We start from the raw sequence: 17656 nt of genomic DNA on the forward strand, positions 1-17656 counted from the left end.
GCGTGACAGGCTCAGGCCTGGTTTCCCTGACTAGGAACAGAAAATTGTCAAGTGCCAAACGCACCAGCAGAGTCAAAAAGCTAAATAGTAAATAAAGTTTTTTTTTAGTAATTTGAAAAAAATCAAAAGACTGGAAACAATCTATTTGAAGACATCAGAGAGCAAACATGGTTTTGAAATACTATTAGACCAGGACCTTGAGGATATGGAGGCCTGGAAACTGGGCTTAAAGTTTTCAAACTTGGAGGCTGTTCAGAGGCTGATCTGTGTTTGGGGCAGGTGTTGGTATGGAACTCAGGTTCTCACACGTGCTCTACCACTGAACTACATCCCAACCCCAAGATCAGTGTGTTTTGACAGTTTTCCAAAAGTATGGACAGGACTTGTTAAAGTCCTGGACAGTCCCTTGCTTTCAGTGGAGACCATCAGCCTTTGCAACTCAGAAAAAATAGGTGAATGGAAAGAGGGAAATAGACTCCCATAAGGGATTGCTGCTCAACTTCCAGTCATATCAACCTTGAAAGAAGATTAAGGTGCTCCCAGAGTGTCAGTTTCCCCAAACCCATGGCATAAGCAAATAAAAATTCTCTCTGGAGGAAAATATAATTCTAAATCTCAAATTATTTCTACAAGCAAATTTTACTAATGCAATAATCCTGAATATAACAAAATGTAACTAGGCATATGAGACAAGATAGTAAGAAAACTAGAAAAACAACGGACAGTGCAGAGGCCCATCATGCCTGCAGATACCGGAGCTTCAAATGTAGACTTTAAAATAACTGCTGAATATGTTCAAGGAGATATACAAGTTTAAGTATTTCAGCAGATACCTATATATCTTTAAAAAAAAAAAAGGAGGAGGAGGAGGGGGGAGCTAGGGATATAGCTTGGTGGTAGAGGAGGAGGAGGAGGAGGGGGGAGCTAGGGATATAGCTTGGTGGTAGAGGAGGAGGAGGAGGAGTGAGCTAGGGATATAGCTTGGTGGTAGAGGAGGAGGAGGAGGAAGAGAGCTAGAGATATAGCTTGGTGGAGGAGAAGGAGGAGGAGAAGGAGGGAGCTAGGGATATAGCTTGGTGGTAGAGTAGTTGTCTGACTGGCATGAGACCCTGGGTTCAATCCCCAGTACCACAAGAAAAAAAAAAAAAAAGTACATTATAGAACTTTCTCAAAACCCAATAACCCCTATAGTCCCAGCTACTTGAGAGGCTGAGGCAAGGGGATTGCTTGAGACCAGGAGTTTGAAGTCAGCCTGGGCAAAATAGCAAGACCCTATTCCCAAAAAAATAAAAATATAAACTTTCTGGGTGCAGTGACACACACCAGTAACCCCAGCAACTCAGGAGGCTGAGGCAGGAAGATCAAGTGCAAAGCCAGCCTCAGCAACTTAGCGAGATTCTAAGCAACTTAGAAAGGACTGGGGACAGTGCTCAGTGGCTAAGCACCCCTGATTTCAATCCCTGGTACCAAAAAAATACATAAAAATAAAAATTCAATAATCAAATTAAGAATTAAGTGGAAGCTTTTAACAGTTGATTGGGCACTGCTGAAAAGAGAACTAGAAAACAGACCTATGCATACTAACAGACATGTAAGTCTGCGACACAAAACCTTTTATATCATTACTGAGAGAAATTAAAACAAGTTCATGGAGCCAGAAAACAAGAGCCTACAGCCAGATCTATTCAGCCTACATGTGATTTATAAAGACTGAGGGGCTTGTGTGCTGAGAATTGTTTCTACATTTCTTTTTCCCTGCAGTGAGAATTGTTTGTACATTTCTTTTTCCCTTTTTCCCAGGGTCTTGCACATGCTAATCAAGTGTTCTATCTCTGAGCTACATCCCAAAATATATTTGTTTATATTTTTAAATAGTTAAGAAGTACCTACATTATATTGTCAAATTTGTCTCTTGGCCCTCAAAACCTGATGTTATCCAGTTCTTGAAGAAAACAGTTTCTTGACCCAGAAATTCCAAACCTTGCACAGTTGGGTCTGGATGCTGTTCCGCAGGCTCTGGATGGGATTCTTTGTCCATAAAGAGACTGGCATCATTTACAAATGTGGCTGTGAACTTCACAGGGGAAGAGTGTCAGGACTTGAGTGATGCCCAGAGAACCCTGTACAAGGATGTGATGCTGGAGACCTAAAGTGGCATGGAGTCCTTGGGGCACTGCATTACCAAACCTGAAGTTCTCTTGAAGTTGGAGCAAGGAACAGAGTGCCATGACGGTAGAAGAACCTCCAAACCCTAGCATCCCAGATGTCCACACAGCTGATGACTTAATTGAGAGATTAAAAAAAAAAAAATCACAGAAGACATTTGTGGTGAGTTAGAATTACCACCAGCAACACAGAGGAGAGAGGTGAATTAGGAAAAACAGCATCACAAGATTCAAACTGGACGGGCTGGGGATGTGGCTCAAGTGGTAGCGCGCTCGCCTGGCATGCGTGCGGCCCGGGTTCGATCCTCAGCACCACATACAAACAAAGATGTTGTGTCTGCCGATAACTAAAAAATAAATATTAAAAAAAAAATTCTCTCAAAAAAAAAGATTCAAACTGGACTGAAACCTGTTGAAAGAAAAGGGATAGCCCTCCACATGGAGGCAGAATTATTAACACATAAGAACATGCATAAGGGGAGACCTATCAATATACTGAATCTGGGAAAGCTTGTGATAGAGGGAAGAAAACTTTCTGTAAAAAAATCTAACCCCACAAAACATCAGCAAATACACAAAGGGAAGAAACCCGATGAAGGCATCAAATGTGAGGGGAAAGATTCATTAGCAAATCAGAACTCAGAATACAGAGAATTCACACAGGAGGGAAAAAAAGAAAAAAACTATGAATATCACCAATATGAGAAAGTCATGGAGGCCTTATTGCCTGTCAGAATTCACACAGGGGAAAGCCCAGGAAAACCTTCTGTCACAAGGCTTCTTTCTGTACAGCAGAGAATTCACATAGGAGAGAAGCCCTAAGAATGTAACAGGGACTAGGGGTATAGCTCAGTTGGTAGAGTGCTTGCCTTGAATGCACAAGTCCCTGGGTTTGATCCCCAGCACCAAAAAAAAAAAAAAAAAGAAAAAGAAAAGAAAAAAGAATGTAACAAATGTGGGGAGACTCTGACCCAGGAGCCTAACCTCAGGCACAGCAGAATACTGCCACTGGGGAAAGCCCTGGAGATGTAATGGGTGTGGAAAAGCATTCTCAGTGACAGCCACCCTCATTTCACATCGCAGATTTACACACAGAAAACTCATGAATGTAATGAATGTGGAAAATTCTTTCACCAGGAGTCACATCTCAGCTGACATCAGAGAACTCACGGGACAGAAACCTTAAGATTGTAACAAATGTGGAAAAATCTTTGGTATGAAATCACACCCCAGAAAACATCAGAGAAACAGTCTAAGGGGAAGGCCTGAATGGTAGAAGCTATATGTGCACTAAAATTCATTCTCTTTTCTCTGGAACACATACTTACCCTCCATTTCTCAGCCTCTCTTTATGAGTGGCACAAAGTAACAGCCCTGTCAAGGTAAGTGCAGGTATAAGTGATGGGCATTACTTCCAGGACTGGCCCACATAAAAACTTGAATGCAGTCCTCCTTGATTTCTTATGATCTCTGGGACTGAAATGCAGATGACCCCCACAGAGCCTTAGGAGCCACAGGGAGGAAAAGTTCACCTTGATTTAAGACAAAAGGAACTGATCAGATAGAGCAGAGATTTCCCCACCTCTCCATTTTGTCTTTTTTTTTTTTTTTAATATTTATTTTTTAGTATTTGGCAGACCCAACATCTTTGTTTGTGGTGCTGGGGATCGAACCCGGGCCGCACGCATGCCAGGTGAGCGCCCTACCGCTTGAGCCACATCCCCAGCCCTCCATTTTTTCTTTATGTGAGTCAGAGGTAAATACCCTAGCCATAAAGAAAAAAAATCTGCCAGGCGGGGTGGCGCACGCCTGTAATCCCAGTGGCTCAGGAGGCTGAGGCAGAGGATTGTGGGTTCAAAGCCAGCCTCAGCAAAAGCGAGGCCCTAAGCAACTCAGTGAGACTCTAATACAAATACAAAATAGGGCTGGGGATGTGGCTCAGTGGTCAGATGCCCCTGAGTTCAATTCCCAGTATCTCCCCCTGAAAAAAAGAAAAAAGTTTATTGACTCCTAAAGTTATAAAGATGTCAGCTTTCCCCAAACTGGTATATAAATTTAATAAAAATCACAACAACAAAAAACCAACTGTCGTGTGTGTGTGTGTGTGTGTGTGTGTGTAAAATTCAACTAAATTGACTCTAAGAGTTATAAAAATACAGAGAACCAAGAATAGGCAAGACAGTCATGGAGAAGAACAGGTAGAAGAATTTCTTTATTGGACGGATATTGTAGCTCGTCACAAGGAGAGGCAAACAAACAAATGGAACAAAATAGCTTAGAAAGAGACCCACATGTATGGTCATTTGGTTTACGGTACAGGTAGGGGTAATGACTTGGAGAGGGGCACATGAAGGAGGCTTTTGCAATGCTGGTAATGTTCTGTTAGTGGTTTTATATTGGGTTGCTGAGCTGTACATCTTTTGTACACTTTTCCAAGTAGATATTATATTTCCATAATAAAAATTTTTAAAAGAATGTAAACATTAAGAATGTATAGAAAGGGGAGTGGGGTTGTAGCTCAGTGATATAGTGCTTGCCTAGCATGCATGAATCACATTTTTCTCTGGCAGACTCTACTAGCTGGTGGAATGGATGCTTAATGAGGTGAAGCAAGGAAGAGATGATAGTGTTGAGTTTAAGATTTTTTTTTTCAGTTTATGACTAGATAGCTTCACATTAATCACTTATATGCTCACCTTTAGTAGGGATGCAACATTTGAGTTGTTTTGCTAGGGGCAGTGACAATCAATGAATAACCATGTCTTGCCTATGTATATACAAGGGTTTTCAAAGCACTTATTTGAATGTTCACTCACAGACTTTTTCCTTATACCCTAACCACAAACATCCACTTTAGAACTGGCAACCTCATAAAACCCAGTTCCAAGAATGAAATCGAGGAATACTTTGCAGTTTGAAATTAACTTTTGCACCATGGACTTAAACCTCCCAGAGTCACCTGAACAAGCACTGAGTTTCAAAATGTTTCAGGACAATTTTGAGTGGCATGATTAGAATCTTGTGGAAAAAAATGAGTGTAGGAATCCAGGGAGCAGGTAGTCTGAAGTTGCAGTGACTTTGAGTCTTCTGAGCTCTATCAGTCCAAAGTCATTTGGACTGCTGATTTTCCTTTGGTAGTTCAAGTCTACAAGCCTGACTCAGATAAGCTGGGTGCAGTAACCTTTTCACTAGGAAGTAAATGCTAGGAAGTGATAACATTCCTCTGGAATATGCTACACAAATATCAAGGGTAATCATTTGTGGGGTAAGGTATTCAATCATTTGATAAAACCAACACCAATTAACCCTCCCAGACTAGGAAAGGGACTAATTTGTTATGCTTAGACATTAGATATACACTGAGGTAAAACCTCTTCTCAGCCAACAAACAATTGGAGGATGGGAACATGTGCATGTGCCTTTTAGCATGGAAGAATATAAAACTAACATTGGAAAAAAACTAATGTTTAAATAACATCTAATCGGATCACCCCTCTGCTCAGAAACCCTCAAAGGTGTCCTATAGCCAGTGGGATTATGGTGCGAACTCTTCAGCCTTGCACTCAAGGCCCCTCCTTGCTTTTCCATCTTCCTTCCCCAAGTCCCCTTCAGGCTGCTTTGGCCAGCCTGGACCTCTTGCTCTTTTAGGAATTTGGATAACCTGAACCAGAGCAATTTCCCCAATTAAACGGGAAGTAAAAATTCTGCTATAGGCACCTGCAATGTTCTTTCCTACATCTGTCTGCCCGCCGCCCCCTCCCAGAGCTTCATTTTACCCGACTTTAATACTCGCCAGGCCCTGGTTTCCATCATAGCCTCTTTCCTCCTCTAGCGGTTTTCGAGCTCAAGTCTGCACCATCCTCCGGAGGATGCACTTTTCGAGTCAGGTCTGCGATGTTACTGGAGTGAAGTCTTGAGGCAAAAGCAGAACGAAGGTATGTCCCCCCAAATTGAACTTCTCTCACCAAGTATACACTCCAACAGAGAAGAGGGTCGAGCTGGCCGGTCGAGCTGGCCAGATTCCATAGGAATCTCTCGATCTCCGAGATTTTCCCTCCCTGTGGCTTTACAAACTGCCCAATGGCCAGCTGCGGCGGGGATAGTTCGTGCGAGGCCGGCCAATGGCGGGCAGAGGGGCGGGCCTAGGTTGAGTACTGGCCCAGTGAGAGACGCGTAGAGGGGAGGTCCTTGTCGGCTGCAGCCCAATGGGAGCCCCTCTGGGTGGGGCCTGGCCGGCGGCTGGGTGGGGCTATATAAACCCGGGCTGCTGGCTGGACTCCGGGATTCGTGGTGGAGCTGGAGACTCGTAACGCGTCTGCAGTCAGCCACTCTCCACAAGCTTTACCTATCGGAGCAGCCATGGTGAGGGGGAGCTGGGGGCGCTCGAGGAGTCCACGGTGAGGGTGCTGCTTGCGGGGGAAGCTGGGGTCCGTGGCAAATTGGGCTTCGCGGGAAGGAGGAACGCCCAGGCAGTCGAGAGTGTGGGTGGGCTGCGCCAGGATGCGAGGGGTGTTTGGGTGGTGAGGTGAGGGACGCCCGGGGAATCCAAGCACTGCTTTTCTGGGCCCCTTCCTTATGGGAGGCGGATGCGACCGAGGAAAGTTCTGAACGTTCCGAGAGCACTACCGACTGGCCAAAGGTGAAGCGCCCGGCGTGGGGCAGGCAGGGCGAGAATGTGGAATGAGCTCTTAAGTGACTTAAGAGTTGGCTCGGCGGTGAAACGCGCCCTGTTGTCCGGAGCGGACCTAGGACCCGCCCCAAATTTCTCCCGCTGCAGTCCGGGACAAAGAGGTGCCCGCCTCTAGCTGCAATCCCCGCCTCCCGTAGAGAGCATTCTCCCGCGCAGAAGGATGGACCAGGAATGATTAGGGAATTCCAACAGGTTTCTCAAGTTGAGAACCCGTTTCCTGAATGCCTTTGTCTCAGGCAGCCGGCTCAGGCCAGAAGTCCACGCCTTTTGGCCCCATTACCTGACCAGGGGTTTCTGTATGCCCCTGGTACCTGGGGAATAAAAAGTTCTTTGCTCCAACTTCTCTATTTTGGTGTTCAAGGGCATGAGATTCCCTCAGTTAAAACTGAGAACTTGGTGTGTCCAAGTCCTCCGTAGGAATCTCTTGATCCTCATATCTGCCTGGAGCCCCCTTGAAGGCTCTGAGGCTACCTTTGAAGATAGTTCCTAAGACTGCTAAACTGTTGCTACCGTGCTCCTAGAAGGTCCCCTCTACATCTGGGAGGCACTCGTCCCTTTCAAACTGTCCGGACTGTAGGTTGGGGGGTGAAGGACCAGAAGGGAAGATTTAACCATCCTAGAATGTACATCAGAGAAGACACTTGAAAGGTGGGGCAGGTCCCATCACTGGGACTCTCAGTGATACTTCCTTGGATTAATCTATCTGTACTAAATAGATAGTGACAGTGTTTAGACAGGTAATATCCCCTGAAAAGGGGAAAATTGTAAGTGAACTTTCAAAAGCCTGACTGTAATTGCTTTGGTTAATTCACAGTTCTGAATTTCGTCTTTGCCCCTTCAGCATATGGAGGAGATAGAGAGCCACCTCTTCTCCCTAGAAACCAGTATTTTGAGCCTAGTAACTCCAGATGGGTCCATCTTGAAATTTAGGACTCTGAGCTTTTCCCAAGACACCCCAGCCAGCAGAAAGGGCACTTTGCAGTGAGATATGGCTGCTAAGTTTTTACTTTCTCCAGTTACTAACCCCCAAAGACCTAAACATAATCACTTCTGAAAGCTTGGGAAGACAACCCTGTCCTTTGGGTTATATACTAGGAAACACACAGCTGCAGCCTTCAGGGGGGTGGAGAGATAAGGGGTGCTCCCAGGGAAGGCTTTTTTCCAGTGCCTTCTCACTCCCCACACTGCTCACAGAATGTCACTCTGTTCCCCAACAGCGTGAGTGCATCTCCATTCATGTGGGCCAGGCTGGGGTGCAGATGGGCAATGCCTGCTGGGAGCTCTACTGCCTGGAGCATAACATCCAGCCTGATGGCACCGTGCCCAGCAACAAGACCCTGGGGAGTAGTGATGACTCCTTCAACACCTTCTTCAATGAGACAGAGGCTGGCAAACATGTGCCCAGGACTGTCTTTGTGGACCTGGAGCCTGCTGTCATAGGTATGTGGGAAATCTGTATTCTTGCCAGCCCAGAGTAAGTGGAATGCTCTGCTTAGGGGGAAAGCACTTGGAATGCAGGCAAGAACAACACTGGAGTCTGGAGTGTTGCTAGATGCTGTCTTCAGAAGAGGACTCAGGGCTCCCTGTGCTGAAAGGGAGATCATTTGCACAGCTCTGTCCAGAAACTGCCAGATATCTGAGTCACAGGTCCGACACAGAATGAATCATGCAGAAAGGAATGGATAACAACAGACCTGTTAAACTTCCTTTTCCCTACCCTCAGGCTTGTGATAGTATTGCCTAAGAACCCGGGAGCTGAGGACATTCCTAATAGCTCCCTGCTTAGCCTTGCCTGAAATAGGCCCCTACTAGGATGTGGGCCCCTGAACTTGACTGTTGCTAGCTCCCTTGGGCTTTACTGCTTCCTCCCTTCTGCATCTGGAGCTCCTTAGTTTCCTGTTTGTGAAAATTCTACCTCTCCCCCATCTTTCTAAAGATACTGTTTTAGATGTGAAACTGGAATGTTTTTTCTGCTCTAATCTATATTTTTTACCCCACATAAAAGTTAAATGAAATTCCTCTGAACACTGATTCCTCACCAAGAAAAGAAGTGGCTATGATCAGAAGGAACTGTTAAAGGTGTCCCCTGACTTCCCCCTCAGGCCTAGGAAGTGGCTTCTGGAACCTCATGTGTCCATCACTCTTGTGATGGGAAGCTTAGCAGCAAAGGCTCTAGGTCCTTTTTGTCCTAAGCTTAGGGAATGAGAACAGCCTCTCTTAACCTTTGCCCTCTCTCTTCCCCTCAAGATGGGGTAAGAACTGGCATTTATAGGCAGCTCTTTCACCCTGAGCAGCTGATATCTGGCAAGGAAGACGCTGCAAACAACTATGCCCGAGGCCACTACACTGTGGGGAAGGAGATCATCGATCTGGTACTGGAGAGAATCCGAAAACTGGTGAGCATGACCAGGTGCCCCTGGCACCTGCAGGAGGTCATGGCATCCTTAAGCTCCCTTCCTGGCCGGGGGAGCTGAACATGTACTGCCAGAAGTGGAACCACCCTCTATGGCTGTTACCTAATATCATTCCTCTCACATGTCTACCCAACTTCCCCTAGAGGGAGCTGTGTGTCCTGTGCTGGGTGTGGATTTAGGGTGGAGGGTGGAAGAACTTGCTCTGTCCTGAGTTTGTGGACTCAGGCTTCTGTCCTGCTGGTTCTTGCTTACCAGGTCTGACTCTCTGGTCCAAGCCTTCTTTGAACTTTGATCTGTCTCCACATCCTCCATAGCAGCTTAGTGTGTTGTTATTAGACTCCTGTGCAGCTCTTGCTAGCTGGTAGAGGTTTCTGCTTAACTCTTCACCATTTCTCCAGTTTGCCCATCCCCTGTCCAAAGGAGTGAAGCCAGCTGGGAGCCAGTATTTTAGCTATTTCTCTACAGGGTTTGTCTAGACATAACTTTCTGTTACTCAGTCGAGGCTGAGGACTCAGAATGACTCGAGGAATGGGATTCTGTGCCCCCCTCCTCAAGAATGAAAATTAAAGCATTCCCTAGGATTAGGCCTTTATTATAATGTCATTGCAATGTATCTATTATAGATTGATAACTTTTCAGGTCCAAGGAATAGCTACATCAGAATCACCAAGGGACTTGGTAACCTACAAGTTCCTGAGTTCTTATCCAAAGTGGGGCTTGAGAATCTGCATATTCCGTAGGATCCCTCCACCATTCCCAGTCTTCTGCAACTATGTGGCAAAACAACAGTGAAGCTGGTCCAGCTCTCTGACCACAAATCCTGTGCCCCACCCAACCCTCATTTCCCCTATGCCCCTCACCCCTGCACTGCACACACAGCACTGTCCTCCTAGCTCAGTGGTCTCTGGAGAACTCCAAGCCTCTTGTAGATATTCTTTTCTCACTATCCTGGAGGTGATGCAGAAGGGAACCTTTGGGAGATAATAGTAATTTCTGATTGGTTATATAGGTTCGTGGACTTGTCAGATCATTTTATGTATAAAATGTATTCAAGTATAAATCATTTCAAATTTTTAGAATATAAAAGTGAGTGCCATTGTAGTTGGGTAACAGTTGCTTTGCAGACAGGAAAGAGCTTCCTGAGGGGAGGGATGGCGGCATGCAACAAGCCATCTGCATCCTTAACGGTGTTACTTCCTATTCCAGACAGACCAGTGCACTGGACTCCAGGGCTTCCTGGTCTTCCATAGCTTTGGAGGTGGCACTGGCTCAGGCTTTACCTCTTTGCTGATGGAGCGGCTTTCTGTTGACTATGGCAAGAAGTCCAAGTTGGAATTTGCTATCTACCCAGCCCCCCAAGTGTCCACGGCGGTTGTAGAGCCCTATAATTCCATCTTGACCACCCACACCACCCTGGAGCACTCGGACTGTGCCTTCATGGTAGACAATGAGGCCATCTATGATATCTGCCGCCGCAACCTGGACATCGAGTGCCCAACCTACACCAACCTCAACCGGCTCATTGGCCAGATTGTGTCCTCCATCACTGCCTCCCTGCGTTTTGATGGTGCCCTCAACGTGGACCTCACGGAATTCCAGACCAATCTGGTGCCCTACCCCCGCATCCACTTTCCCCTGGTGACCTACTCGCCCATTGTTTCAGCTGAGAAGGCCTATCATGAGCAGCTCTCCGTGTCAGAGATCACCAATGCCTGCTTTGAACCCTCCAATCAGATGGTCAAGTGTGACCCCCGCCATGGCAAGTACATGGCCTGCTGTGTGCTCTATCGTGGAGAAGTGGTGCCCAAGGACGTGAGCGCAGCCATTGCCTCCATCAAGACCAAGCGCACCATCCAGTTTGTAGACTGGTGTCCTACAGGTTTCAAGGCAAGTTGGGTGGGGGAGGTCCCATTCACCTGGGACCTGCATTCCTACAGAGAAAGATTCCTGTAGAGTTGTAGGCATAAAGGACAACGCACTGGGGGTGGGGAGAATAAGGCAAACAGCAGTTCTATGGCTCCCTGTAACTGATAGGTCTCAACTGGTCTAGAATTTTTTGTCCCAGAAGCCAGGGTGGGTTCTACTTAGAAGACTGACTTCATGAAAGGAAAAGTATCTGTTTTGTGTCACTTAGGCTAGCAAACAGGCATTCCCTAGACGTGCCAGTCAAGTTAGGAAGACGGGCCTCCTTGTTCACATGTACCAGGGATATAGCCACAGGACACAGCCTGTTCAGAAGGGATAGCTTTTGGAAGCACAGAAAAGCCCACCACCAGATTTTGGGAGAACCATGGGTCAGAAAGCTTCTGGAGTTCTGTGCCTGTGAATGTAGTCACTTTTGCAGTGAAAAGCTACTCATTTAGGCCCCACCCTATTGTCGTTCACATTCCCAAGGTACTGGGCATATGACCTAGTTTAAGTTTTATGGACTTTGCTCTAGGGTAAGACTCAGGAAAAATTAAAGGTGGCAGCTATGACATTAGAAAACATACAGCCTTCTTACCCTATGACACTTGTAACCAAAACAGTCAGGGATGTGATGACTGCTGATCATAAAGGTAATAATAGCTGCTTGCTAGTATTAGAGTGCTGTAGCTCAGTATGCAAAATGAGGGGTAGTATGCAAAATGAGGGAGCCAGGCAGACTATTTCTTTCTTCCAAGAACATATACTCAAAGGAAGAAATAGACTGTTTTCAGGAAGTGGTAGGCTTGCTGTCACTAGAGACAATAATGGGAAGTCGACCATTTTGTGGGGTGGGTGAGCACTGAATATGAAATATATTTTCAAATTCCTGTTGGGTATTTTTGTTTTGTTTTGGCAGTACTAGGGCTTGAATTCAGGGGTGCTCTACCACTGAGCTGCATTCCCAGCCCTTTGTATTAGTTCAAGACAGGGTGTCATTAAGTTTCCTGAGCCGGCTTTGAATGCAATCCTCCTGCCTCAGCTTCTCCAGTCACTGGGGTTACAGGCATGCACCATGCACCCAGCTGATCAGTGTTTAAAGTAGATTAGATTTAGATCCAACAAGAGTCTTTAGGATGTTCTATTTTTTATTTTTATTTTTTTTAACTATTGAGTTTCTACACTATAGGAAAAGACACTAGTAAAATGAACAACCACATGCCTGCTACACGGTTTTAACATCTAAATATATTTTCTTTATTTTTGCTTTGCTGACCCACTTAACCCCACTTCAGTAGCAGTATAACAAACCCATTTTTATGCCTCATGAGATTAATAGTACTTCCCCCAAATAAGAATACCTAATCAGTTAAGGGGGTCCTTGTACAGACCCCTCCCAGGGCACAAAACCAGGTAGTTAGACTACTTTCTGTTTCTTCTTAGGTTGGCATCAACTACCAGCCCCCCACAGTGGTACCTGGGGGTGACCTCGCTAAGCTGCAGCGGGCAGTGTGCATGCTGAGCAACACCACAGCCATCGCTGAGGCCTGGGCCCGCCTCAACCACAAGTTTGACCTGATGTATGCCAAGCGTGCATTTGTGCACTGGTATGTGGGTGAGGGCATGGAGGAAGGAGAGTTCTCTGAGGCCCGAGAGGACCTGGCTGCCCTGGAGAAGGATTATGAAGAAGTGGGCTCAGAGTCTATGGATGGCGAGGATGAGAGCGAGGAGTTCTAGGGCTGCCTGGCACCTGCCACATCTGGTATCTCGCTCCCAGTTTTTTCTCTAATTCCAGTGTCTCTCCAACACCCTGCAAATATAATTGATGTCTCCAGTGGTGTGGGTTTCTGATGTGGAATTCTGTACAGGCAGAGGGCCTTCCCATTATCATTTATCATCCTTGCTGAAGGGGAAGGCTCGTGATGACCTCCAGGGACTCCAGCTAGGGATGTGTGCAGGAGGGTTGGCACTTCATCGTTCTGTTAGCATACTACCCTGAAAATATGCACTGGTTCAGCCCTGGGCTGGCCTGCTTCAACTTCGTGTGGGTCCCTCACTAAGTTGCTAAACTGGCTTTGAACTCACCATCCTCCTGCCTTAGCCTCCCAAGCTGCCCCCAACATTGTGGGGCAGAAGTTGCTCCATTTCAATGTTTGGAAGGAATCAAGCCTTTTTAGCATGTCCTCATGGCCAACAGAGGGCAGTAGAGGTTGCACTCAGGCCAGTCTGCAGCAGCCATCTTAAAATTTAGGGCTCTACCTTGATGCCTTACAAAGACACAGGGTCCAAGAAATTAGATTTAAAAAAAAAAAAAGGTTGTTAGCCTGGAGCTATGAACATGTAAAAATTTTTAAAGGTACTATGAGCCTTTTAGACAAGAAAATCTGTATCTTTATTCTCAAAGGAGTCCCTAATAAGGAAGTTAGGAACTGTTCTAGGGGTTAGCCATATCTGGTCACATATGGTCTTAGGGATCAGTGTATTAGTCAGTAAAAAGATCTGGCAGTAGCTAAAGGCTAAACAGATGGCACGGCCCAGGCTCAAAGAAACATCGCTTTAATAATGCGCTTGACACGTCCCCTTCAACCAGGCCGAGGTGGTAGACTTGTGTGCTCTGAAAAGGTAGTGAATCTCCAGGGACCCCAGCTCTGTTCTTGGCAAGACCACACTGAACAGACCCCTCCCCCATATCCCTTGGCTTGAATATACCTGCTGAGTGTCAGACACTCAATTCTAGCATGTGACTCAGGATGTGTGTCTGCTTTTTTAAAGCACCACTGAGCCTTGGAGCTGCCTGGAAATGTCTCCTGTGACCTCACTTTGGGTCAGGAGATTAGTGTTAATGGAGAGATCCATAGCAAGCATCTGTGAGCCTTGCCTGGTTGGTGCCTGCAGGGCTTTGCTGAGAGGTTGATAGACCCCAGGCCTGCAGACTTTGACCCCTTCGGAGGAGCGGCATTGTTGAATCACGGCTGTGGGCCTGGGAGATTGTTGTTTTCGGGGGTGTTCTATGTCTCTGCGTTTTTCCATCTTTCTCTGTGATTGTAGCTCTGAGTATAGAGATCTGACAGTCTTCTGCTTGGTTTCCCGCCCCCCCCCCCCCGCCCTTTTCCCTCAGTCCTCATAATCCCAGAAGACAAGACTCAGCCTACTTTATTCCTTTGTCTTGGTTTCCTGAAAACTCAAGCTCTGGCATCATTTTATGCTTTCCTGGCTCGTGTCCTCCCCTTTTCCAATTTAAGTCAGATCTCCCTGCTACAGCTGTTGACTTTCTATTTTAGAATCTTTTCCAAAACCATTTGTGGTGGACAACCTCCTGATTCCCCTTGCACTCAAAGGGCTGTAGTTAGAGGAGGAATTGGGTGTAAGGAAAGAGAGATGAGGCAAACCTCCTTATTAAAGTGCCTATTAGCCGGGCACTGTGGCATGCCTGTAATCCCAGCGACTCTGAAGGCTGAGATAACTTGAGTAATATCACAAGTTCAAAACCAGCCTCAGCAACCTAGCAAGGCCCTAAGTAACTCAGTGCAACTCTGTCTCTAAATAAAATATTTAAAAATGGTTGGGGATGTGACTCGGTGGGTAAGCGTCTCTGGGTTCAATCTCCAGTATCAAAAAAATAAAGTGCCCATTAAAGGATATGGATTTGTTTACCTGTTCTGCCAGTAGCATTACCCAGCAACCAAGAAGCTGATTTTTTTCTTCTTTCCCTGCTTTTCCCTCACTGGCTCCTGACTTCATACATACTTGCAGTTCTAACTCAGTACAAACTATGAGAGAGACTACGCTTGCCTTCCAGGTGCCTGAGGCAAGGGGAAGGACACCATCCATCAAGAACTAGACACCTAACTTTAGCAGTCTTATTCAACTCCGTAGAGTCAATCGGTTACAACTGAGAGAAGGGATAGGTGATTTACTTGGATAAACTAGCAGGTGCCATCCTCCTCATAGCACCCAGGTAGAGTGGAATATTGAGGAGCCCTGTGATGGGGTGAAGATGAAGAACATGAATTCTTGCTTTGGATGTTGTGATAAAAATGGTGGATAATTGTAGTTTGGGTCTTATCAAGAATTCTCCTTGAAGGATAAATGTGAAGTAAGCATTGTCTATAGGAGTTCTTACTGGAGCCAGTAGCAAGTGGACTCTGGCCCTGACCATAGCCGGGTCTAAACCTAGATGACCTCCTGCAGGCACAATCACCTTCCACTTGAAACTGCCCTAGGACTGAGGAGCCCATGCAGGGTTGGCTCCATGGAGTCCTTGGAAGGCAGGGTGGCTGTTCTAGTGATCTAGCACCAAAGACTAGGGGGATTGACTAAATGAGAAGGAGGACCAGCATCCTCTGCAGAGTGCCTGTCCCAGATGAAAATCAACACGAGAAACTTTCTGCCGTCCAGAAATATATAGATGGGATGGGAGAGTGTTTCTTTTTCTCTGTGGTGCAGACGTTCACTAAGCTTTATCTGGTTGTTGTCGGGTTTTTTGGTTTTGTTTTTGGTGGTCGGGGAGATAGTCAACCACTGAGCCACATCCCCAGCCCAGTTTTATATTTCATTTATATTTTATTCAGAGACAGGGTCTCACTGAGTGGTTTAGCACCTTGCTTTTTTTTTTTTTTTTTTTTTTTGCTGAGGCTGGCTTTGAGCTCCCCATCCTCCTGCCTCAGCCTCCCAAGCCACTACTGGAATTATAGGCGTGCATCACCACTCCTGGCCTTTACCTGGTTTTCTTTTCTTTCTTTTTTTTTTTTTTTTTTTTAAAGAGAGAGGGAGAGAGAGAATTTTTAATATTTATTTTTTAGTTTTCGGCGGACACAACATCTTTGTATGTGGTGCTGAGGATCGAACCCGGGCAGCATGCATGCGAGGCGAGCGCGCTACCACTTGAGCCACATCCCCAGCCCCAACCTGGTTTTCTCACTGTTTCTTCACCGACAGATACTCTGGGCTGTGTCTGAGGTATAGAATCTTAGACTTGAATGCTCCAGAGATGTATAAACTTGTTTTCTTTTGAATGTATTTGACAGCTGTCTGCCTGGATAAAGTATGTTGGCTTTCTGTCACTAAAACAAAATACCTGAGATAATTGATAAAAAGAAAAGGCTTATTTTGGCTCGTTTCAGAGGTTCCAGATCATGGATTTGTTAGCCTATGGCAAAGCAGCCTGTCATGGCAGAAGTGTGTGGCAGAGCAAAACCACTGGCCTCTTAGCCAGGAAGCAAGAGAGGAAGGAACCAGAGTCCCATAATCCTCTTCAGGGACATATTCCCAATGACCAAAGGACTTCTCACTAAGTCCCAACTCTCAGAGTTTAACCATCTGCCAGTAGTGCCACTGTGGGGACCAGGCCTTTAACACATGTGCCTTTGGGGGACATTCAAGGTCCAAACTACAGCTACAGCAGTGAGAGAAGGGATCCTGTGGTCTGGCTGTTCCTTTGGGAAGGCTTCTGCCAGTCTTCCAGTTCTCAGCTCAACCCTGCCTCCTTCAGCACTTGCCAGGGTTTTTCATCAAGTTCCTCATCTTCTGGATCCTGTGGCGTTAATCATCTTGCTTCCTGCAGGCATTTAGTCTTGTGTGCCAGTCCTTCTGCCATAATGAGGTATCTGTCTGCTCTCTCCTCTTCCTTCTTCCTTAAAGCTCAGAATTGGGATGAGATCCATGTACAGTGTGCCTAGGAAGCCCCAGCACCGCCAAGGGGAGGCTTCCCGAAGGATTGGCTTTTGAATCAGGTAGTAGAGATGGATTGGGATACAGGGCAGGGTATTTAAGGCAGGAAAAGGTATGAAAAACATGAACACATTCTATTCAAGGGACATTGAATAGTTTAAAAATTGGGATGGAAGGAGGAGAAACTAGAAAAAAAGGTACAGAACTGAATGACCTTGGTTTTTATTATGGTTTGGATTTTTTTTTTTTTAAAGTACTGGAGATTAAGCCCAGGAACACTCTACCATCCTCAACCCTTTTTATTTTGCCCAGGATTGCCTAATTTGCAATTCCCCTACCTCAGCCTCTTTCATAGCTGGGATTGTAGGTGTGAGCCACCACTCCCAGCCATGGTTTGGATCTTAAATGTCCATAGAGCTGATGTGTTGAAGGCTTGGTTCCCAGGGCAGCAGTGTTCAGAGGTGGAGGCTTTTGGGAGGCCATAGAATCATGAGGGCTCTAACTTCATAAATAGATAAATTTATTTATGGATTCAAAGCTTAATGGGTTTGGGGAGCTTTGTTTGGAAAGCAAGCTCTCTGCTTACTGGCTGCCATGAGATGAACCGTTTGTTCTACATGCACTCTCCACCACGATGTTCTGATTTGCTATGAGCCAATAGCAACAGGGCCAGGTGACCTTGGGCTAAAACCTCTGAAACTGAGCCACAATAACTTTCCTCCTTTTCAAGTTGTTTAATCTCAGGTTTATTTTTGTTTTTGTTGGCAGGGGCTACTGGGGATAGAACCCAGGGGCACTCAACCACTGAGCCA

General features: G+C 46.0%; 1 protein-coding gene across 3 annotated transcripts; it reads left to right on the top strand.

Annotated features, from left to right (window-relative positions):
- Positions 1–6000: 6000 nt before the first annotated feature.
- LOC124106252 (tubulin alpha-8 chain) lies at positions 6001–14813 on the top strand. Of its 3 annotated transcripts, none has more exons than XM_046463842.2 (5): positions 6001–6100; positions 8073–8295; positions 9103–9251; positions 10476–11156; positions 12618–14813. In XM_046463842.2, exons 2-5 carry the CDS (start codon positions 8115–8117, stop codon positions 12909–12911), a joined length of 1305 nt encoding a protein of 434 aa, XP_046319798.1. In that variant the 5' UTR covers positions 6001–6100; positions 8073–8114; the 3' UTR covers positions 12912–14813. The 3 variants fall into 3 exon arrangements, with proteins under 3 accessions (XP_046319798.1, XP_046319787.1, XP_046319794.1); XM_046463831.2 differs by lacking the exon at positions 6001–6100 and adding an exon at positions 6426–6527; XM_046463838.2 differs by lacking the exon at positions 6001–6100 and adding an exon at positions 6453–6562.
- Positions 14814–17656: the final 2843 nt, after the last annotated feature.

This window comes from Marmota monax, unplaced genomic scaffold, assembly GCF_021218885.2.
Source record: "Marmota monax isolate L192 unplaced genomic scaffold, Marmota_monax_Labrador192_F-V1.1 WCK01_AAM20220418_F8-fsc00099, whole genome shotgun sequence".
Classification (NCBI taxonomy): domain Eukaryota; kingdom Metazoa; phylum Chordata; class Mammalia; order Rodentia; family Sciuridae; genus Marmota; species Marmota monax.

What these genes read in the sequence shown, in the direction of transcription:
- LOC124106252 (XM_046463831.2), top strand. An exon ending in CCTGGAGCCTGCTGTCATAG is followed by an intron (nt 8,296 to 9,102) that starts GTATGTGGGAAA and finishes CTTCCCCTCAAG; the next exon opens with ATGGGGTAAGAACTGGCATT. An exon ending in TGGAGAGAATCCGAAAACTG is followed by an intron (nt 9,252 to 10,475) that starts GTGAGCATGACC and finishes TTCCTATTCCAG; the next exon opens with ACAGACCAGTGCACTGGACT.